General features: G+C 42.8%; 1 protein-coding gene across 9 annotated transcripts in view; it reads right to left on the bottom strand.

The window, feature by feature from the left end:
- Window positions 1–24,846, bottom strand: part of ST3GAL3 (ST3 beta-galactoside alpha-2,3-sialyltransferase 3) — a 198,327-nt gene that overhangs the window by 83,233 nt on the left and 90,248 nt on the right. For all 9 annotated transcript variants that reach the window (XM_072724229.1, XM_072724227.1, XM_072724231.1 and 6 more), the window contains one exon: window positions 16,539–16,581. In XM_072724229.1, coding sequence (XP_072580330.1) covers window positions 16,539–16,581 — 43 coding nt within the window. The remainder of the gene's footprint in view (window positions 1–16,538; window positions 16,582–24,846) is intronic.

Genomic DNA, 24,846 nt, shown 5'->3' on the forward strand with positions numbered 1-24,846 from the left:
ACTTACTGTGCACTGTAATACCTTTTCAACAAACCAGGCCATTCTGCTATTCCATCAGTGATTCTGGACCTGATGCTACTGCAGTTTATCTTTGTCTCCAGAATCATGTCATTTATTTCATTTTGGCCAAGAGGATGCTCTCCTCTCCAGCAAGCTCTTGCAAGTCCTTTAGCCTGAGCTGTATAGGCAAAGCTCACAGTGATTCTCTATCAGGGGTCTGTTGCAAATGCTCCAATTCAATTGTGTTTCTATATTTCATTTCTTTTTTTTTTTTTTTAAGATTTTATTTATTTAATCATGAGAGATCCACAGAGAGAGAGAGGGAGAGAGACACAGGCACAGGCAGAGGGAGAAGCAGGCTCCATGCAGGGAGCCCGACATGGGACTCGATCCTGGGTCTCCAGGATCTGGCCCTGGGCCGAAGGTGGCACCAAACCGCTGAGTCACCAGGCTGCCCTACATTTCATTTCTTTAAACACACACACACACACACACACACACACACACACACACACACACACACACCACATCCTCTTTCAGGGTGGTAGTGGGAAGAACAGGGAAACTAACATTTACTGAGCATAAACCATATGCTAATAGTTGACCTAATTATTTCATTTAGCTTTACAATAATTCTCTAAGGCAGTAAAGCCCTGAGATCCAGGCATGCAGGGTGTAGAGTCCAAGAGAAGACATGGTTGGAAGATGTGTTCTATTTTTAACACTATAAAATTTCAAATGATAAATTCTGACAAGGATTGCATTGAATCTGTAGATTGCTTTTTTTTGTTTGTTTGGGTTTTTTTTGTAGATTGCTTTGAGTGGTATGTACATTTTAACAATATTAATTCTTCCGATCCAAGAACATGGAATATTTTTCCATTTATTTGTGTCTTCTTCGACTTCTTTCATCAAAGTCTTATAGTCTTCAGTGTACAGGTTTTTCACCTCCTTGGTTAAATTTATTTCTAGGGGTTTTATTCTTTTTGAGGCAACTGTAAATGGAATTTTTAAAAAAATATTTATTTATTTATGATAGAGAGAGAGAGAGAAAGAGGCAGAGACACAGGAGGAGGGAGAAGCAGGCCCATGCCAAGAGCCTGACGTGGGACTCGATCCCGGGACTCCAGGATCGCGCCCTGGACCAGAGGCAGACACTAAACCGCTGAGCCACCCAGGGATCCCCTGTAAATGGAATTTTAAGGAATTTCTCTTACTGATAGTTACTGCTGTATAAAAATGCAATTCATTTTTGCGTAATGACTTTATATCCCGCAACTTTACTGAATCTGTTTATCAGTTTTAATGGTCTTTGGTGGTCTTTAAAATCTTCTCTATATATCATGCCATCTGCAAATACACATACTTTCACTTCTTCCTTTCTGATTTGGATGCCTTTCTTTTTCTTGCCTGTTCTGGCTCAGACTTCTAATACTATGATGAATAAAAGTGGTGAGAGTGGACATCCTTGTCTTGTTCCTGATCTTAGAGGAAAAGCTTTAAGCTTTTTTTTTTTTTTTTAGCTTTCAGCTTTTTACTGTTGAGGATGATGTTAGCTATGAGCTTCTCATATATGGTCTTTATTATGCCAAGGTTAAGTTCCCCCTATACCCACTTTGTTGAGGGTTTTTATTATGAGCAGACATTGAAGTTTTTCAAATGCAGGTTCCTGGGTACCTTAGTCGGTTGTGCAGCTGTCTCTTGATCTCATGTCATGATCTTGGGGTCATGAGATCCAGCCCCATGTCAGGCTCCATGCTCCTTAGGGAGTCTGTTCAAGACTCTGTCTCCCTCTCCTTCTGCACCCCCACCTTCTCCACCCGCCCCCACGCCGGTGTATGCATGTGCACTCTCTCTCTCTCAAATAAACAAATCTTTAAAAAAAAAAAAACCCACAAGTTCCAGAGAGCTAAGGCACTATGAATAATAACAGTATTATTAGTTTTTTTTCTTGTGGTAGGAGGTGTGAAGTAGCCAGGAGTGATGCCCTGGACAATAAAATCCACAAAGAGAAGCCTGAACCAGAACAGAAAGAGGTGGCGTCTGGATACTGTGAAGAACTTTCATGTGTACTGAGCGGATAATAAACAAATACATAAGCATGCCCACTAAGCACCAAGCCTTATATACATTATCTCTTTGAGACCACATCTAGTTTTCTCATCTTCTTTCCCCACTGTTCTAAATCTTAATCAGTAAATCATTACATTTCACATGGGCCCATCAATGTGTTTATATACCAGAGGTGCTACTTAAAAATATTTAGCCAGGCCTCTGCACACCCTTGGTGCAGCCCTACTTTAAGGTAAGTATTATTCTCATTTTTGACAAGACAAACTGAGTCTAAAACTCATCCTCTGCTCTCACCAAAGCCCTTGCTTTCTTTGGTATGAAGAACAATGGGCATAAAGGTAAAAAGACTTGAGTTTAAGAAGCTAGCTCTTCCACTTACTAGTTAGTTGTATAACCTCCAATAAGAAGTAATTGGTTTCCTCAACTCTTACAATAGCTATAATAATACATATTTTCTAGAATGGAACGGAAAGACCAAATGATTTCCTATAACAATGTAGGTTAAAACATTCTTTGAAAGGTTACAGAAATGCCAGTTAACTACTACTGTTTTTTGTTTTCTGGGTTTCTTTTTACTCCTACTGTTTTAATGCTTGATTTCTGCTTTTACTACTTCTGGATCATCTGAATTATTATCATTTTACTAATCTAATGAGGCAAAAATTGTTCCTTTTATGTTTCTTACTTGGATTATTGTCTCCAACTCCCCTGGCTGTCTCCAAACCTCTGCTAGCAGGTGTGTGTGTAGTTAGACTTATACCAAAGTCTTGCGTTGTGTGCGTATGCTAATATAAATGATACTGTATTTTTATATATATTTTTTACTTAAAAAATATATTATTCATGTATTCATGAAAGACACAGAGTGAAAGGCAGAGACATAGGCAGAGGGAGAAGCAGGCTCCCCGCAGGGAGCCTGATTCAGGACTTGATTCCCAGACCCGGAATTACACTGAGCCAAAGGCAGACGCTCAACCGCTGAGCCACCCAGGCGTTCCTACTTTCATTTTTTTTTTACATATGAGCTATTCTTTTTATTTTCCCAGATGCAGCAATTCTTTGAAGGCTTGAGTTTTTACTTGCAAAACGGATAACAATGGCACCTACCTTAGAGGTGAGGTCTCAAAGAGATAATGTATATAAGGCTCGGTGCTTAGTGGGCATGCAGTATACTATTAGTAATTAACATAGGTTTCATTTGTTTCTGCTAATCCAAATTTTGCACTGGAACAATTAAAGCACAGGACTTCACTGTCCTCTAGAGGTTCACAGTCTAGTATTATGGCGTATTAAGAAACAAATACACGTCATACTTGTCATAACCATATTAAACATGGGTACGCAGGTCTGGGCATCTCTGATGGGCAATCTTCATCTAAGGCAGAGTAGACATCCTGACACCCCCAGGACTGTGCCAGCTGGTGCCCTGCCTGGCACTTCTTTTCTCCCACTATTAGGCTCCTGAGGCTGCCACCACAAATTATCCCAAACCAGGAAGCCTAAAACAACAGAAATTTATCCTCTCACAGTTCAGGAGGCCAGAAGTCTAAAATCAAGGTGGTTCCCTCAAGTGGTTCCTCCTAGAGGCTGTAAGGGAGACTTTGCTCTGTGCTCCTTTGTAGCTTCTGGTAGCAGCTGTCAATCCTCAGCGTTCCTTGGCTTGTGGGCACATCACTCCACTCTCTGCCTCCACTGTCATAGTGTTTCCTCAATGACACTGTTTTTAATGCCAAATTTCAGTTGCTTATTCCTGGAATATAGGAAAACAACTGACTTTTGTATATTATTAACTTCGTATCCTACAACCTTGTTAGAATTGCTAATTTTAGCTCCAGGAGTTTTTTGGCAAGTCTCTGGGTTTTTCTAGATAGACAATCATGTCATCTTTGAAAAAAAAGACAGTTTTATGTCTTCATTCCCAATCTCTAACCCTTTTAGTTCCTCTCCTTTTCTTTCTTTCTTTCTTTTTTTTTTTTTAATTGAATTAGCTGGAGCTTATAGTATATACTGTCAAGGAATAGAGAAAGGGGACATCCTTGCCTCTTCCCAATTTGGAGAAAACACATCTAGTTTTCTCATCATGAAGTATGATGTTAACTGCAAATTTTTTGTAGGTGGTCCTTATACTTTTACTAGCTTGCTGATAGTTTTTTTTTTTTCCTAAAATCATGATTGGATATTGGGTTATATCAAATGCTTTTTCTGTATCTAAGAAATTTGACCATATAATTTTTCTCCTTTAGCCTGCTGATGGGATGGAATACATAATTTTCTAATGTTGAACCAGGCTTGCATACCTGGAATAAATCCCCTTGGTCGTAGTGTTGATTCTTCTTACACATTGTTGGATTCAAAACGCTAATATTTTGTTGAAGATTTCTGTTATGTTCACAAGAGATAATGGTCTATAGTTTTCCTTTCTTATAATATATATATATATATATTTTTAAAGCAATCTGTACACCCAACGTGGGCCTTGAACCTCATGACCCTGAGCTCAAGAGTTTCATGCTTGGGATGCTTGGGTGGCTCAGTGGTTGAGAGCCTCCCTTTGGCTCAGGGCGTGATCCTGGGGTCCTGGGATCGAGTCCCGCATGGGGCTCCCCACAGGGAGCCTGCTTCTGTCTCTGCCTCTCTCTGTGTCTCTCATGAATAAATAAGTAAAACCTTTAAAAAGAAAAAAAAAGTCTCATGCTCTACCAACTGAGCTGGCCAGGTGTCCCCCTTTCTTATGTCTTCATCTGGTTTTGGTGTTAGGATAATACTAGCTTCATAGAACAAGTTAGGAAGTGTTCTCTCTCTCTCTCTCTCTCTTTTTTTTTTTTTTTTTTTTTGTTCTCTCTGTTTCTATTTCCTGGAAGAGATTATAGAGAACCCGTGACATCTTTTCCTTAAATGTTTGATAGAATTTACCAGTGAAACCAACTAAGTATAGTATTTTCTGTTTGGGAAGGTTATTAAATTTCGATTCAATTTCTTTTTTTTTTAATTATTATTTATTTATGATAGTCAGAGAGAGAGAGAGAGACAGGCAGAGACATAGGCAGAGGGAGAAGCAGGCTCCATGCACTGGGAGCCCGACATGGGATTCGATCCTGGGTCTCCAGGATCGCGCCCTGGGCCAAAGGCAGGCGCCAAACCGCTGCGCCACCCAGGGATCCCTCGATTCAATTTCTTTAGATACAGGCCTATTCAGATGATCTACTTCTTCTTGTGTGAGTTTTAGTAGTTTGTACCTTCCAAGGAGTTGGCCCATTGCACCTAAGTTATTAAATGTGCCTTTACAGAGTTGTTAATTATATTCCTTCATTATCCTTTTAATATCCATGGGATCAGTAGTAATAATGCACCTTTTATTCCTGATATTGCTCATTTGTATATTCTCTCTTTTTTCTCGGTTAGCCTGGCTAGAGGTTTATCAATTTTATTAAGATTTTTCAAAGAACCAGCTTTTGGCTTTGTTGATTTTTCTCTACTGATTTCCATCCTTTACTTCTTTACTATGTACTATCTTTCTTTATACTTCTGTCCTCTCCAATCCACCTACCCTCCTGCAGCCAAAGTCATCTTCCTACAGGTCAAAACTGATACGTTTTTCACCTGCTTAAAACACTTCAATGGCTAAATAAATATAATCTTTAAAAAAGGGTGTGGGGCACCTGGGTGGCTCAGTGGTTGAGTGTCTGCTTTTGGTTCAGGGTGTGATCCTGGGGTCCTGAGATCGAGTCCTGCACTGGGCTCCCCACAGGGAGCCTGCTTCTCCCTCTGCCTGTATCTCTGCCTCTCTCTGAGTCTCTCATGAATAAATAAATAAAATCTTTAAAAAAAGAACTTCAATATCAAATAGAAGCCTAGGGATCCCTGGGTGGCGCAGTGGTTTGGCGCCTGCCTTTGGCCCAGGGCGCGATCCTGGAGACCCGGGATCGAATCCCACGTCGGGCTCCCAGTGCATGGAGTCTGCTTCTCCTTCTGCCTGTGTCTCTGCCTCTCTCTCTCTCTGTGTGACTATCATAAATAAATAAAAATTAAAAAAAACAAAAAAAAATAGAAGCCTAAACTTGTACTGTCTGCCCTTGAGATGAAGCCTAAACTACTGTTCTATAGAAAGCCCTGCACGGGGTTGCCTGGGTGGCTCAGCAGTTGAGCATCTGCCTTCGGCTCAGGGTGTGATCCTGGGTTCCTGGGATCGAGTCTCACATCAGGCTCCCTGCATGGAGCCTGCTTCTCTCTCTGCCTATGTCTCTGCCTCTCTCTCATTCCGTGTCTCTCATGAATAAATAAAATCTTTTAAAAAAAAAAAAAACCCACATGATTTGGTCTGCCCATTCTTCCAGACTTAACATGTCTCACCCTCAGACCTCCTGGGGATTTGACAGCAGAGCAAAGACAGATATTAAGTCTTTACACAAATATTTATTTCAATTACAGATAAGAGATACTTAAATAGGCCAATAAAATGCATAGGAAACCCTTCAACTGATTCAGATTTTAAAAGGCCATAAAGAAAAAGCTAGAGAAAGGACTGGTAACCAAAAATTAATATAAAATAGATTTTTGAAAGTAGTGTTTAAAGATGTAGAGACCGTTGTGGAAGTTAGAAAAGAAGTTACAGAAAAGAATATATTCAAATATGTCTTTTCATTGTAAATGTATATGAGACAACACAGGAAATGTAAACTCAAAGGAAAAAAGGTACCCACAATGCCACTATCCTAATATAACTACAGCTACATTTCGCAGTAGTTAGTACGATATTCAGATTTGACTACAGTGACGGGCTTAAAGGCTATCTCCCATAGTTCTCAACATCCTGGGATGTTAGAATTACCTGAGAGAACTTTTAAACATTAAAGCACCTATGTCTGATTCCTGATTTGCTAAATCAGAAGAATCTCTGGGTGATGAGGACCTGGGTTGAAAGACCATGTATGCAGACAGACTCCTGTGTGTCGGCAGGGCTCTCCTCTCAAACCTGAGTTTATTCTTGGTATCAACTACCTAGGAAAGTGGAGAGTTCCTCAGACAGAGAACAGTTATCTTTCAGAGCAGGGAATCTCAACTTGGAACCATATCAGACTCACCTGAAGAGCTTAAGAAACCCTAATACCCAAGCTACACCTCAACCCCATGACTTCAGAGTCTATACAGGGTGGGATGCAGGCATGGGTAATTTCTTAAGCTCCCCAGGTGATTCCAATCTGCAGTCCAGTTTAAGGGGCTGAGAGCTCCAGGTGAGCTACAAAGTAGGAATGTGGCTCTTTGGGTCTTGATCACATAGGTATTGAGATGTGTAGGAGGAAGTCTTTGAACCGTGGGTTGTGAACAAGCTACAAGTTGTGAAGCAAAGAGCCCCATCAAATTCTGCAATGCTGTGCTCTCCTGCTGTGAACTAAGTATGGCTCTGGCTTGAGCCATCAAGAGAAGAAACAGAACTCTGTAGTTTGCAGACCACAAACTAGAGTTTTATGGGTTTCTTATGCTCTCGGGGTTTATTTCTCTATTGTCTCCCTTTTCATCTTTAGTGAAATATTTTTAGCTTTGCTTAAAGGAACCAAGAAAAAAGGTTTTTGTTGTTGTTTTCTCTCCTTCCTTTTTAAAGCATTAAAGAGAACCTGTGCTCTCTAGAGTCATCGTGATGGTGGCGGCAGCAGTCTGGAAGTGAGAGACCCTGAGGGAGACGGTGACACTCGGGGCTGAAGACAGGGCCACGTGGCAGTTCTCATCACTGTACTTCCCATTCCTCCAAAATCTTCCAAAATTGAGACCTGGGGCCTGGGTTTTGTTATTAAAGATGGTGTTAGTCTGTCTTATATTCTCTTCCTCTGTCCTTAACTGAGTTAACACTTACTGATTAATTAGTTCCTGGGCACCAGGAACAGTGTACGAGGCACCTGGGAATACATCTGTGGGCAGGACATTCATTCCTCCTGCCCTTATGAAGCTCACTTAGAATTTGGGGGGAAAAAGGGGGCAGTGGGGGTGGGAAAGCTCTTTAGAATAGTGGGACGGGTAGGAAGTCAGGAGCCAGGGAGGAGAGGGTCTGAATGCTGGCTTGATCACCCACAGTTCTGTAAATGCAGGGAAATTTTATCTACGGTGATGCTGTCATTGGTTAAAATGCACTTAAATACCACCTACTTCATAGAACTGTCCACCAATTCATTCACTCATTAATTTAACAAATATTTACTGAGCAATCACCAAGAGCTGGGCACTGTTTTAGGTGCTAAGAAATAATAGTGAGAAAAAAACAGACAAATTCCTTCCACCTGCCCTCCCTCTAGTGGGAGGGAACAACCGACAATTAGGCAAAACATAGATAGCTGACAATGAAAGACACTGGAGAAAAATGACACAGTAGGGGGGGATGGGGAATGCCAACGGAGGTTAGAGTTATGACCATAAATGGCACAGGCAAGGGACATTTGAGCTAAGGTCTGAAAAGGTGAGGCAGTCTCCGCAGATGTCTGAGGAAGAGTATCCCAAACAAAGAAATGGGCAAATGCCAAGAGGCTGAGGTGGGAATATTTGGAGCATTTGAGGCACAGCAAGGAGCCCAGTCTGGCATAATAAACAAGGAGGGGGTAAGAAAACACAGGTCGGGACTATGGAAGGGCCTGGGTGAGTGTGATAAAAACTCTGGCCCTTATTCTAAGAGAAATGGGGAGCCATTGGAGAGTTCTAATCACGGGAGAAACAAGGTCTATCTTGCACTTAACAGGATCATTTTGGCTTCCGTGTGGAATTGGACCACCGGGAAACAAGCATGAAAACAACCAGGAGTGCAATAATGTTGGGGATGGTGGCTGTCTGGACAGAGTGATGGTGGGAGAGGGAGAGAGAAGCAGCTGGATCTGGAGATATTCAAGGTAAAGCCAATAGGCTTTGCTGATGATTAGTGTCAAAGATGTGATGCTAAGGTTTTTGACCTGAGCAACCGGAAGGATGAAGTCACCATGTACTGGGGCAAGGGGTGTGAATCAGGAGTTTGGTTCTAGATATGTGAAGTGTGAGATGCCTAAACATCCACTTTAAGGAGGCATCTGGATAAACGTGTCTGCAGTACAGGCAAAGAGGACTAGGCTTGCATGACATATTTGGGAGTCAACAGCTTCAGATGACACGGTATCTAAGCTACGGGACTGGTGACATCTTCCAAGTGGCTGTGGTGAGGACAGGTAATGCAGAAAGCACCAAGCACAGCACGAGGCATATAGTAAGTGTTCAATAAACACTTGCCCGGTGTAGCCACAGGGAACTTGGCAGGCTCCTCGGGAAACAGAAAACTAGGTCTTGGGGTCTATTTTAGGCTGCCCCAGGTTTATGGGCTTTTCAGAGTTGGCTTGATTTTCACAAGCCTTTGGGGGTTAAAAATGGTTGGTTTTGGCTTTTGTATCTGTGTCTTCACAGAGAATGCCTTATGAAAGTAGGCTGAGCACTGCAGTCCCCAAGCTCTCGCCCACATAGTGACTATAAAACACCACACTGTGGCAGCAGACAGGAGCTTTCCCAGAGCACAGAGCACCTGCCCACACTCAGCTGAAACAGACGGAACCTCCATTTAACCAAATCAGCTCCCCGAAGGCTGACGTGAGCTCAGAAAACACGCACACCTGGACACCAGGGGCTGGCTCCTTCAAGGATCCAGGTGGCTCTTCTCTCCACCGGACTAACGGGCACATTCCCGGCTCCTGGTGTCACTGCCATCCATTCCTCATAACAGATTTCCTCAGGGTCCTGTGCTGAATGCTCTGCACCCCCATACTGGTGGGCCTAACCCCGTCTCTTCCTTTGAAGCCTGACTCAAATATCACCTTCCAATGAGGCCTACCCTGAATACCTCAAGTTCAAACTTAAAATCTCTCCTCCAGCATTCGCCTATCCTGCTCTATTTTCTTCCAGGCCACCTGTTAATCTTCCAAGATATTGAAAACTTTACTTATTGGTTACACGTTTGGTTCAATGACCATCGTGTTCAACCGGGATACTCTCAGAGCACAGAACACCGCCTGATGCACTCAAGTTGCTCAAGAAATTGGCTGAATAAGTGAAGAAACGCTTACCCCACTGTTGGGGCAGCAGCCTGTAGCCCTGAGCCTTTCCCCAGCACCCTCCAGAGGAGAACCTGGAGCCTCCCCAGAAACCAGACTGCTCCCCCTCCCCCACCAGAGGTATCATCAACCCAGCCGGAGTTGAGCGCACTGAGAGCCTCCATGGCCCCCCTCCCCATTCTGGGGACAAGGTGAGATTAATTCTTGGGCAATCTTGGGGCAGCCTCACATCCTGGATATTCTTGTTCAGTCCCTCAATTATGTCCTTGTTGGTCTCCTCCTGCTCAAGTCACCTCTCTGCTTGCTTTTCTCGGCCCCATCCCTCATTTCTCCCGGCCTCACTATTCTAACTTTCCACTGGGTTGTCCCTTATACATCCTTGGCTTCTTCAGTGACCATCACTTCCATCTGCTGCTGTCATGGAAACTTGGGTCTCTTCTGAAAATTCCATTTCCTCTCCAGCCCTGTGTGATGGAAGGGTGCTCTTTCTTGTGTTCCCCACGCAGCCAAGGATTCCTTGTATCCTCTTGGTACTCCATTTATGCTTCTAAGCGACAGCTTATGTCCTTCTTTTTTTTTTTATTTTAAAGCTTATGTCATTCTTATTAGACAAAATAAAAAACAAAAACCCGCTCATTGTTCATACTCTCCAGAAATACTACCTCCTACCCTCCCCTGAGGCTCTCATCTACCCCCTTCCCATTCACTAAGCCTCTGGCTCACAGGAACCCTTTCCAATCAAGCTTGTAAGGTCATCCATTTGGCTTAGAATTTCATTTTATCCCAATTACAAAGAGCATAGTTGGTACTCAAGAAATATTTGCGGGGTGCCTGGGGGTGTTCACTCAAGTCGGGTGAGTGTAGTACTCTTGGTTTGGGTTTGGGTCATGATCTTGGGGTCATGAGGTCAAGCCCTGAGTCAGGCTTCACACTCAGTGGGGAGTCTGCTTGGGATTCTTTTCCTCTCCCTCTCGGTCTGCCCCTCCCCCTGCTTATAAGCGCAGGCACACACTCTCTTTCTCTCTAAAATAAATAATCTTAAAAAAAAATACTTGTTAAATGTATGAGTTAAAAAATGAAATCTAAAAAAATAAAATAAAAAAAAAATGAAATCTGAGGCACGAACAGGAGGCAAGCTGAGGCTCAAGTCTCATTTTTGGGCTATATCCTTCCCAGTTTAGCAGACACTGATAAGGGTAGGCTGAGTCTCATCCTTGGATGATTATTATCATTCCCATTTTATAACTCACTCAAGATTACAGTTAGTAAGACGTGGAACTGGGCCTTAAAAAATCCACATCTGACACCACAGTCCACGTTTTTAACTGCCAAAAAACACTGGCCTCCTGAACATAGTTTGTAGTTAAAAGACAAGGTTTCGTCGTATAGCTCAATGTATATAGTATTCTGAATAATTTTCAAAGTGTTGACATATGATTTTGTCATATAGATACAAGCAGCAAGGAATTCTCAAAGGAAAGAGGAGACTATTTTTCTTCACAGGGATATAATTAAAATAATATAGTAAAGACCAAAAAAATCCAAAACATCTATTTCCAGATTTGGGGAGAATCACTGGATCTAGAGACATTATTTAATTAAGACTATTTGGGCAGCCCCGGTGGCGCAGCGGTTTAGCGCCGCCTGCAGCCCAGGGTGTGATCCTGGGGACCCGGGATCGAGTCCCACATCGGGCTCCTTGCATGGAGCCTGCTTCTCCCTCTGCCTGTGTCTCTGCCTCTCTCTCTCTCTGTGTGTCTCTCATGAATAAATAAATATTTTTTTAAAAAATAATAAGTAAGACTATTTCTGGGGCAGCCTGGGTGGCTCAGCAGTTTAGTGCCACCTTCAGCCCAGGGTGTGACCCTGGAGGCCTGGGATCGAGTCCCACATTGAGCTCCCTGCAAGGAGCCTGCTTCTCCCTCTGCCTGTGTCTCTGCCTCTCTTCCTCTCGGTGTACACCTCTCATGAATAAATAAATAAAATCTTAAAAAAAAAAAAAAAGACTATTTCTGCGTATTAGGATTTCAAGAATGGAAAGCACCTGAGGTGGGGAGACAATTTTCATGTAGATATATCTGTGCAGAACTCTCAATGAAGGCAACTATGATTCGTGGACCAAATCCAACCCACTATCTTGTTTTTCTTATGGCCCATGAGTTAAGAGTTATTTTTAACAGCTGAGAAAAAAAAATCAGGACTATTTCATGATACATAAAAACTATATTAAAATTTCAGTGTCCATAAATGAAATTTCATTGGAATACAAACTTACTCATTTGTCTACGTGCTGTCCCTGGCTGCCTTCATGTTATGGCAGTAGAGCTAAGGAGTTGCAACAGAAACAATAAAGCCAATGTTGGCTAAAATGTTGATCATCTGGCACTTACAGAAAATGTTGGCTAACCCATTACAAATCATTTCTTCTGACTTATCTTCCAGTTTACTAACACGGTCTTCTGTTGTATCTAATCCTGATCAATCCTATTGAGTTTTTAATTTTACTAAATGTGTTTTTCAATTCTAGAAGTTTTATTTTTCCAATATTTTGCTTTTTATAATCCCCTATACCATGTATGTAATATATAATTCAACCTTGTCTGTGTTTCCTTAAACATAGTAAATCTAATTGCTTTATCAATTGTGTCTGGTAATTCTGATTTCACAAGTCTTTATGGGTCCCCCTCTGTTGTCTGTTGTTTTTCATGGTTCTCACTAATGGAGCCTTATTTCCTTTTGTGCTTAGTTATTTTTACTGTTAGCTGTTCATTTCCTTGAAAGGTTATTTGCAAGGAGTTCATGTCTATCTCCAGAGCAGGTCTGCATTTGCCTCTGCCAAGACCTTGACAGGCACTGCCAGTCTGGAGTACCTTAAACTCTCATATACTTGAAGTTCATAGCTTGAGGTTCCATAGCTCACCAGGCTGTGAATATCAAGTGTTGCTTTTTTTTCTTTTTGAGTGTTGTTTTACTAACTTATTACCCTGGGACGCCTGGGTGGCTTAGCCGTTGAGTGCCTCTCTTCAGCCCTGGGCATGATCCTGGAGTCCTGGGATCGAGTCCCACGTTGGGCTCCTTGCATGGAGCCTGCATCTCCCTCTGCCTGTGTCTCTGCCTTTCTCTCTCTCTGTCTCTCATGAATAAATAAAATCTTAAAAACAAACAACTTATTACTCTGATCCACTCAGATCCTGGCAACCTTTACTGCAGTCCTGGTTTAGGGGTGCAGGTTTCCTTCTAGGTCATCCTATGCTGAGTCCTTTGGGGTTCCAGTTTAATGTGGAAAGGATCAAAAGATGAAAAATATGGAAGAGATGTTAGTAGACTTGGAGGCTAGAATGAAAGGTCTAACATTTAAAAACTCTGATTAAAAGGGAGAAGAGAGAGAATGGGCAGAGGCAATACTTAAACAGATAATGGGGGTGCCTGGGTGGCTCAGTCGATTAAGTGTCTGCCTTTGGCTTAGGTCATAATCCTGGGGTCCTAGGATTGAGCCCCACATCCGGCTCCCTGCTCAGTGGAGAGCCTGCTTCTCCCTCTCCCTCAACTGCTCCCCCTACTTGTCCACTCGTGCTCTCTCTGTCAAATAAATAAATAAATAAATAAATAAATAAATAAATAAATAATCTAAAAAATAAAAATAAGTAAACAAGTAATGGCTGAAAGATTTCCAAAACATATGAATTCCTATACTCCAGAAGTACAGCGACTGATAGCAGCTACACTTGTGGTGAGCAAAGCATTACGTGTGGACTCTTTAAATCACTATGTTGTACACCTGAAGCTAGTGTAACATCGTGTATCAACTATACTTCAATTTTAGACAATTCTGTTTAAAAAACTGTTCACTTTAAAAACTAAATAAATAAAAATTTAAGAATCTAAATTAATCCAATCAAGATAAAAAGAAATTCTTACATTTAAATTTATTCATATTTATACAACCCTTTCTTCTATTCTTCCTAAAAACCTTGGGAGGTATGTACTACCACCTACATTTTTCATAAGGAAAAACTGGTATTCTGAGAACTAAAACAAATTAGCTAGTCACGTAATCCTAAGCAGCAGGGGCAGGATTCAAATCCAGTTCTTGAGTCAGAACTCAAGTTCAGGTTCTTTCCCGTAGGCTGGAAATAGAATACGATACAGCAGAAGGCGACTTCATAAGAGGAGATCTGGAAACTGCTAAGGGATTATATCAGAACTCTTAATTTGGAAACTTCTTCCTGGAAGCAGGTAAAAATCATTCCCACATTATCTGTGCTTTCTTCTAAAGATAAGCACTCGGGATCCCTGGGTGGCGCAGCAGTTTGGCGCCTGCCTTTGGCCCAGGGTACGATCCTGGAGACCTGGGATCGAATCCCACATCGGGCTCCCGGTGCATGGAGCCTGCTTCTCCCTCTGCCTATGTCTCTGCCTCTCTCTCTCTCTCTCTGTGACTATCATAAATAAATAAAAATTAAAAATAAAATAAAATAAAAATAAAGATAAGCACTGGACTGGAAAAGCCTTTGCAGTAAGAAACAGGAAGAGTTCCAGCTTATACCTTAACTTGTGAGTTATTCCCTGAGCTAAAGACCAGGTTGAGGGCAGCCTGGGTGGCTCAGTGGTTGAGCGCCGCCTTCAGCCCAGGGCATGATCCTGGAGTCCCAGGATCGAGTCCCAATGTTGGGCTCCCTGCAGGGAGCCTGCTTCTCCCACTGCCTGTGTCTCTGCCTCTCTCTCTGCGTCTCTTGTGAATAAATAAATAAAATCTTAAAAAAAAAAATCAGGTTGACTCAAATGGCTCATGGGTCAAGCCTGGTACATCACAGGCTTGTGATGCACAACAGCCTGCTGGGTACCACCCAACTGTCAGGACAGCAGGACAGGAGCGCCCTCCTAATTCCCCTCCTTATGCCGCTGGAGACCGTTTAAATACTGTAGTTAACGTGTCTCAGATAACATGCCTTTTGTTCATCAATGTGATTTGACTTGGTAAATTACTACATCTCTTCCATTCTGGTGGCATTTCACTTGTTTACAACTTATCCTGGATTTCTTTTCTGCCCAGAGCACTAAATTAAGAATTTTCCTAAGAGTGAGGTCTGTGGCTTTCTAGCATAATTGGGCCCCAGTCCCCAGATGTTAACATGTGGCTGACATCTCTCTACGGGCCTGATATCAAAAGTGGACCATCTTTCCCTCGTGGCTGCCTCTGTGATGTTAGGCAACTGGGAGAATTACGATGCCTGAACTCACAGCCTGAGGCACAAGAACCACAAATCAGGAAACAGGCCTAGGCTCTAGACAATTCAGTGGGAAAGCCAAACAGCCCTAGGTTCAGTGCATCGTGTGCAGGCGCAGTCATCACCATCACAAGCAGCTCTGGCCAAGGCCTCATGCAAGAGAGCATAGAAGCCACAGGCAGTTTTGCAACCATTTCCTGCATATCAACCATGTGGGAGGTGCCGGGCAGGGCATGAACACACAGGATGGATACAGCCCAATCTCAAGGCATCTTAGGTCACCCACCTCTCCTCCATGCATCCATCAAGGGGCCACAGTGGTAGGTGCTAGGGAGACCAAGAAGGCCAGGACAGAGGGAGGATTCTGAAAGGATTACATACTCTGTACTTGAAAGCCCCTATGAATTAATGATTTCAATTAAATCCTTACAATAACCCTGTGAGGTAGGTATATTGGTGTCCTCATCTTACAGACGGAAGTGAGGCTCAGTGTGGCTAAGTAGCTCGCCCCCAATCACCAAGACAGTAAATGGCAATCCGGGATTCGAACCAAATCAGGTCTGGCTCCGAGCCCACGCTCTTAATAAATTGATAATTATTACACAGTTAATTATAGTACACGGAGATCATGGGTGACAGAGGGCAAACATTCACAGGAAGCATGGAGAAGAGGTCATGAATATTGTGTAGGGAAGAGGTGGTCTTTGAGTTTTCCTAGTTGACCAGCCAGCCAGGAAAGGGAAGTGCAAGCACCAGTAAGGAACACATGTAGAGGCAGAGGGGGATGGAGGCTTTGCCTGTGGCAGAGTGACAGGAGCTAATGCGGGACAGGAAGTCTGATCACGGAAGGCTTTGCACACCAGGCTGCCAAGAATCTTCGTGAGGTACTGCTTCCTACTGCAAAAGCCTTTCCAAAGGCCTCCTTCTTCCTCAAAGCCGGCAGTGGCTCCTTGTGTACGGAGCTGCCTGTACCAGCCAAATTGAAGGTTTTATGTTTGCACCTACAATCCCATCCTCTCTGGGCCCCTGCAAACCGCAACATGCTCTAAGAGTCAGCTGACTAGGCTGGAGACCCCAGGGAGTCCCACAACAAACACAGGGCTGAGGAGGTGAGCCTTTGAAGCTGGACCCCAGCTCCCACAGATGTCTCTAACACAGAGTCAAGGCACTTTCTCATTCTACTCACAGTTTAGAGTCCAGCTTCAGGAGGAAACCCAACCGATCATACTCTGAAAAAGAAAACCAGAAAATGTCGTTGAAGTCAAGCCACTGTTGACACTAGCAAACTGTATTATTCCCCAGACATAGACCATGGGGACAGACACCTGCTCAAGGAACAGACCCAAATACATAAGCCATGATTAAATTTAAGTCATGCTGAACACCTGTTTATTGAAGGACCAGGTTCAATGCCAGGTGTTTCCCAGACCCTCTAGGCCAGCAGTCCTAGCTGGCATGTAACTGCCTTCCTGTTTAAATGTGGTACTTGACTAAAATTTACTTAAACCACAAAACCAGACCCCCAGAAGTAATAGGGCCAGAAGCAGTCTCTGCTTCCTCTAAGTTCTAATCATAATTTTTTGCTGAAGCAGCTATGTTCACTATGAAGACTTGGAAGCCAAGGGGTCTTCAAATCCATAGCCATGATCCCTTCTTCTACATGACAACCACAAAGAGCTGACATATCTGATTACATAAAGGACAGGAAATTTAAAACAACATCTAAAATTAAGTTGTAGGATGTTTACTGCAAATGATAAATCATTAAGAGTTTAAGTCCTTTATGTCTTGCCTCATCCTAAAGTGAAGTTGAAGCAGTCTTACAAAGTTGATGAAGTATAAGATTATTAAAAAGAAGATATCTGGGACCAAAGGGGAAAGAAGCACAAGAAAAATAGTAAAACACAGCCAGGATGAGAATTCCAAAATCAGATGACCTATAAGGTCCTATATGCTTGCTAGGGGATGATTATAGATGTACCCCCAAGATTTCTCATAGCTAAAGCTAAATGCAAAGCACTGATAAAATGGTTTACAGTGTTCATATATAAACCAGGAGAATCACAGCTATTCCTGCGACTAAGCCTTGAGAAATGTCTTAAGATTATTTCTTATATCTTTGTTCAATGATTTCAAGGTGTGTGTGTGTGTGTGTGTGTGTGTGTGTGTGTGTGTGTAGAGTGACTACATCAAAACAAGGCAGTCTATGAATGCAGTTCTCAGTGAGCCTGGCTTCACCTGAAGGTAAAACAGAACACCAGGACCAAACAACTAAATGGAAAAGACCATGCAGCAAGGCTTTGGGGGAACTCAGTCTTTAATAAGCAACAATGGGCCAAGAGAAGGACGTTACACATAATAGCAAGTACCTCACAGGAGCCATTCTGCAAGGCCAAGTAAGGCCCAGATTTGTACTCTTTCTTAAGCAGCAGAGCTGTAGTAGGAGAGTAATTCCTCTTCTTAAAACTGAAGCTATCAGCTAGGACATACAGCCCAACAGAAGCTGGCCTCCCAGGAGAATACACTTGAGCAGTCAATGCCTTTCCTCAAAATAACTCTGCTTTTGCTCCAACTCAGATAGATGGATGAGAGATTTTGCTTAATATATCAGGAACTTCTAAAAGTCAGTAAGGGGGGAAAAAAGGCTTTAATTTTAAAAATAAATCGAAAACAAAATTCGCAAAAAGGCTTGGTTTCAAAGGTTAATACTCTTTCAACAATCCTATTTATCATTCCGTAAAAAAAAAATCATTAACTTGCCCACACCTGTTGCTTCTCCCCCATGTGGTCATAACCTTGGGGCAACTAGCCTGCTACTGCTCCTCAGACCTGAGCTAACACTTCCTTGGACATAGAGTGAATCCATGCTTTGGCTGCTCCCTTCCAGGGACACCAAAGAATGTTTCCCCTCGTTGCAAATTCAGATGTCAGGGCCAAGCAAGAACATAACCCAAATGAAGGGAGAAGGGGGGGGGAATATGATACTCTCCCACAGTAACTCATACTACTAATTTCAGTTGCATTAAAAACAAATCCGGTTGAAATGTCTTTTGTTTTCACTCTTCATTTTTGTACAGTAGCCACAATGATATCTATCGATTATTTTCCAGTGGCACCTTAAATTTGGTTTTATACAAATATGTACTAACTGCATTTTAAATAGATAAGAACTCTTTGCATTTCTAAAGATACTCTCTTCATGGCTCTCTTTGACTGTTGTTTTCTCTCTTTTGTTAAGAGACAGGAGTACCAGAGATGTTTCACTTTACTCTGTAATTTAAGGAAAGGTAATTGTGTGAGCCCAACAATGATAAATGGCAACTGACATTGCCTTTGGGTCACAGAGCCGAGCGGATTGGAGCCCATCTGGAGACTCCATGCCCTGCCAAAAGGGGAGCCTCCACCAGCACCAGCTAACAACGGCAGTCAGTGATGCAGGCCCAGCACTGCCATCTTCTAATTTTTTTTTTTAATTCAAGAATCTGGATCTTTTAAGGTAAAACTTCTCAATGCGTAACTATTAGCAATAGATTCAAGAAAATTTTAAAGATTATGAAAGTTACCCAAAATGTGTCCATGGGCAGGATTCAGCCTGTGGGCTAACAGTTTATAAACCCTGTCCTAGACTGGCAGCCCATGAGGACTGGAAGCGACTCTCTTTCATGGCTACAATAGTAGGTGATCCATAAATATCTGTTGATAGTTATTACCAAGATTATTTGGTCACGATGGTCATATATGCAAATCAAATTAGTCTAAGAAGATGCTAATGAGAGCATTTGAGGGGTACCTGGGTGGCTCAGTCCGTTAAGTGTCCAACCCTTGATTTTGGCTGAGTTGTGAGATACAGCCCCGAGTCAGGCTCTGCACTGGGTGTGGAGCCTGCTTAGGATTCTCTGTCTCCCTCTCCCTCTGCCCCTCCCCACCCCCTTGCTCATTTGTGCTCTCTCTTTTTAAAACAAAAAAGGGTATTTCAGGCAAGACTCCGGGATGAGAAATCTCAGGCACTAAGGTGAGGTTCTAGACTGAGATGTAAATTTTTAAGGGAAATATCTGAAAGCTTGCTATGTAATTCAAAAGGCCCTCCCTACCTCAAATATAAAAGTAACTGGCTATGAGAAATTAAGGACAGAGGATTCGAACAACTTCCCTGGAGAGGGTAGTGCTATGGACACCATTTCACTTAAGAGGCAGAACGAGTAGGACTTGTCTGTCCCTCACTCCTTGTGAGGGAAGCTTAACATTGAGCCTTAAATAATAGGGAACATGGTGGACTTCCAGGGGCCTGACTTCCATCTGACAAGTGTAAAAGGACACAAGATGGGCTGGATGCGAAGGAGAGCTGCATTAGAACCGGTCTCCACGCCCAGAATTTGTTGTAGAAAAGGATGTGTGAATGAGCTAGTATGGGTTTGTTCTAGGTCCCTTCCAAAACATCTGTCCAGGGGGTAGCCAGGGCCTCAGCAGTTCCCTCAGTGGAAAGACAGTGGTAGTCCCAGAAGCTGCAGAAGGAGTGACGAGGTTTTGGTGAGTGCATTACCCCCATCAGGGGAACTGCACAGAAGGTCTCCAAAATGCCTACCAGAGCATCTCACAAGCATTAGCCTTAAACACTCAACAGTTGAGACAGTGCTAACAGGATCTTATGTCTTTTCTGCTCACACCCTCTCTCTCCATTCCCCACCGATTCTAGAGAGGTCAGAAACTACAGCCAGCATCTGGGGAGGAGTGGCAGGAGAACGCCAAGCAGGGCACACCTCCTTCCCAGGGGCAGGCACCTGCTGGTACGAAGCCCTAAGTGCAGGGAGGGGAAAAGTCACTGGAGCTTTGAATGAATTGAAAGCTATGGCTATTACATAAGGCTGGATACTCTAATTTTGGAATTGGTGACTCAATGTGACCATGGGATTTTTATTACCTCAGCGGTATCAAAAAGATTCTCCGGACCTCCCACACTGAAAACATTTTAAGGGGACATGGGGAAACAAAATGATGTTGGCTTTGATTATTCCCTGATGTGTCTTGAATGTGCAATATCCTGGTTGTACTAATTAAGGCAGAAAGAGCAATTTAATGGTTCACACAACCAAAGCGTAGAAAGGGACTCAGTCTCTCTGCTCCTGATAGCAAAACTCCCAGGAAGGGCCCAAATGGCCTAGTGTGCATTCGTTCCTCACACCTGCTCTAATCACAGCGACAGGAGACAGGGTTGTAAAAAATTATGATTCCCACATGACACATGTGGTTGGGAGCATTTACCAGAAGAAGGAATGGGCGGTCCTGAACAAAGGCAGGGTCTCGGGACATAGGAAGTCTTTGGAAAACTTAGAGCTAGCTTCATCTCCCAGGTACAATAGGTGTGGCCACGCCTACGTCAAATGGGCCACTGTTAAAATGGGCGGTAGACTGTTTTCCCTTCACCCTCATTCTGCTGTGGGTTTTTCTTCCCTCACCAACCTTCCTTTTAAAATCTTTCTAAAGGGGTGCCTGGGTGGCTCAGTAGTTGAGCATCTGCCTTTGGCTCAGGTCATGATCCCAGAGTCCTGGGATGGACTCCCGCATCAGGCTCCCTGCAGGGAGCCTGCTTCTCCCTCTGCCTACATCTCCACCTCTCTCTCTGTCTTTCCTGAATAAATAAATTTTTTAAAGCTTTAAAAAAATAAAATAAAATCTTTCTAGAATGTCCTCTGGCTTACCTCCCTCTACTTCCCAGCAGACCGAAGCCTTGCTCTGCCCTGCAAGACCTTGCTTTTCCTGCAGCTCTCAATGGGAGGCCACTTTTCCTCTCAAATGCCAACTTCCCTCAGACATGACCAGAGAGTACTTACGAAGTGCTGTGGTGCAGTTTTCATCACCTTTCTTATGTTTGGGGTTCACTGAAGATTCTTGGATCTATGGGTTTATGGTTTTAATCAAATTTGAAAATTTTCTGGCCATGACTTCTTCAAAATGTCTGCTCTCTCTTTCAATGACACAGTATTAGTCTGCTTGACATCCCACCAGTCACTGATGCTGTCAATTTTTTTTTCCCAGTAATTTTGCTCTCTGTATTTTATTTTAGGTAATCCTATTGAAGTATCTTCTAGCTCACTACTCTTATCTTCTGGAGTGTCTAATTGGCTGTTTACCCATTCAGTATATTCTTCATCTCAAACACTATTTTTAAATCTCTGTATTTCTTTTTTATATCTTATATGTCTTTCCTTAATATTGCCATATTTTCTTCTACCTTCTTGAAGATACATGTTTCAATGTCTTTGCCTACTAATTCCACCCTTTGCATTATCACTAGGCCCATTTCTTTTATTTAATAATTTTTTAAAAATTATTTATTTTAAAATTAATTTAAAATTAAATTTTTTTTTAATTTTTAATTTTTAAAAATAATTTATTTATTTATTTGAGAGAGAGAAAGCACGCATGAGAGAGAGAGTGCGCACACACGACCGGGGGGACCAGGTAGAGGAGCAGCAGACTGCCTGCCGAGCAGGAGCCCAATGCAAGACTCGATCCCGGAACCCTGGGATTGTGACCTGAGCCAAAGGCAGATGCTTAACTGACTGAGCAACCTAGGCGCCCTCTAGGCCTATTTCTATTGATTGTTTTTTCTCCTCATTATGGGTTGTATTTTCATGCTTTTCTGAATTGCCTGGTCATTCTTTATTTATTTTAAGTTTTTGATTTAATTTAAATTTTTCAAAGATTTTTCCTTAAGTAATCTCTACACCCAACACGGTGTAGGCACCACAACCCCGAGATCATGAGATCTCACAACCCCAAGATCAAGAGTCACATGCTCTACTGACTGAGCCAGCCAGACACCCTTACACTTTTTATTTTATTCCAGTATAGTTAACAGAGTATTGTATTAGTTTCAGGTGAGCTTGGTTGATTGGATGCCAGCCATGTGAATTTTACTTTGTTGGGTGCAGGATATTTGTGCATTCCTTATTTATTTTTGAGGTGCAGTTAAATTACTTAGTACGTTTGCTCCTTTCAAGGCCTGCTTTTAAGCTCTGTAGGGTTAAGATCAGAGGCAAAGTGGACTTTAGTCTCAGTCTTCAGTCACATACTGTTTCCTGAGCTCCAGACTTGTATACCCAGCTGTCTGCTGGACATTTCCACTTCCTACAGACACCTGAAACTCAGGCTGCCTCACACAGAGTTCTCTTTCACCACTCTCACATGTGCAGAACCTGGTTCTCCTCCTGTAGTCCCTGGCTTAATGAATGGTACCACTATTCACCCAGCTCCTGAGCTTGAAACCTGAGAGAATTCCTTGATTCCTGTTTCCTTCTTACTTAATTACCATGTCCTTTTTTTAAAAAAAAGTTTCTATTTAAATTCCAGTTAGTTAACATATAGTGTAATATTAGTTTCAGGGTACAGTACAGTGATTCAACACTTCATTCCTCACCTGGTGCTCCTCGTGACAAGTGCACTCCTTAATCCCGTCCTCTATTTCCCCCACCTCCCCCACCCACCTCTCCTCTGGTAGCCAGTTTATTCTCTGTAGTTAAGAGTCTGTTTCTTGGTTTGCCTCTCTCTCTCTCTTTTTCCTCCTTGGCTCATTTCTTTTGTTTCTTAAATTCTACACATAAAATCATGGTATTTGCCTTTCTCTGACTGACTTATTTCACTTACCCTAATACTCTCTAGCTCTGTCCACATCCTTGCAAATGGCAAGGTTTCATCTTTTTTATGGCTGAGTAATTTTCCATTGTATACACACCACATCTTCTTTATCCATTCATCAATTGATGGGACACTTGGGCTGTCTCCATAATTTGGCTATTGTAGATAATGCTGCTATAAACATCGGGATGCATGAACTACTGTGTTCTTTTAATTTCATCTTCTAAGTAGATCTCAAACCCATTTACCTTTGTCCATTTTTACTATCGCTGACTAAAAAGCCAGCTTCACCTCTCATTTGGATTACCTGCCTCCTGTCTTATTCCTATCAAAGACTCTTCCTGATGTGACCAGAGCTACCTTTCTATAGGATAAATGTGGTTATGTCATATGTCTGCTTAGAACCTCTGAATGACCACTATTGTTCTAAGAATGTATCTCGGTCTCTTGGTTCATAAGGTCCTTCAGGATCTGACCTATAGAGACCATTTCAATTTTACTTTTGGAGTCCCTGCATCACCCCCACTCTGCCCCTGCCAAATTCTATGCTCTGGCCAGACTGAGCTACTTTATTTTCCTCCAAAGTATCTTTACCATCTCCAGGCCTTCATACATGCTTTTCCCCTCACTCAAAACATTATTCCCAACCCATTTCCACACTGGTTATTTCCTACACATTGCTCTAAATAACCCACAGTCGCCTCAAACTCAAAATGCTACAAATCAGACTTATCTGCACCCTTTTTTTTTTTTTAAAAGATGTATTTATTTATGACAGACAGAGAGAGGCAGAGACACAGGAGGAGGGAGAAGCGGGCTCCATGCCGAGAGCCCCACACGGAACTCAATCCCAGGACTCCAGGATCGCGCCGTGGGCCAAAGGCAGGTGCTAAACCGCTGAGCTACCCAGTGATCCCCCAACCTACTTTTTTTTAATGTTATTTATTTATTCACGAGAGACACAGAGAGAGGCAGAGACACAGGCAGAGGGAGAAGCAGTCTCCTCGCAGGGAGCCCCATGCGGGACTCGATCCCAGAACCTGGAATCATGCCCTGGGCCGAAGGCAGATGCTCAACCGCTGAGCCACCCAGGTGTCACTGCACCCTACTTTTTGGTTTGTTTCATTTGCTAGTGCCATTGCCATTCAGTTCTTCGGGAAAGACATGTTTAGTGTACCTTCTCTCATTTCTAAATACAGATCCTCTTCCCTATATCATGGTCACTGCTTTTGCGGGATCTGCGCTGCTGCTTAGGCCATGTGGCAAGCTCTTCATCTGCCTGTACCTGTCCCCCTGGCCTCACCCTCTGCCACTCCCCTTTGGGCAGCCTTGCTACCTGAGAGCTACTGCAGACAATGTTCCCTCTATTTGCAATGCCCTCACTCACCTGCTGACTTGGCAAATGCCCACTCATCCTTCAAGACAGTTGTCACCAAAGCACAATCTAACAGGTACTCCTGTAGTGCCATGAGGGCCTTCATGGCTTGGCCTTTACCTACCTTTCCATCTCCATCTTACACTATTTTCCCCACTGTGCTCTCTGCTCAGGCCTCTCCAGCTTTCTTTCAGGTCCCTGAATGAGCCATGAGCTGTCTCAACATAAGAGTTTTTCTAAGAAACAGTTTTTTCCTGTCTGAAATGTCTCCTCACCTCTCTACTTGGTTAATCCCTGCTTATCCTTTAGACTCTAGTTTGAATGTACTCTCTTTCACTTCAAATGTACATCTTTCAAATGTACCCTCCTGCCCAGGTTGCGCCCCCTCTTACATGTTCCTCTAACACCGTGCTAGAGCATCAACAAAGTTGTCCTCCGGTCCTTCTGTCCTCCTCTGGAAACAAGCCCCTTGAATTTCTTTTAA

The sequence above is a fragment of the Vulpes vulpes genome, chromosome 10 (genome assembly GCF_048418805.1).
Source record: "Vulpes vulpes isolate BD-2025 chromosome 10, VulVul3, whole genome shotgun sequence".
NCBI lineage: Eukaryota > Metazoa > Chordata > Mammalia > Carnivora > Canidae > Vulpes > Vulpes vulpes.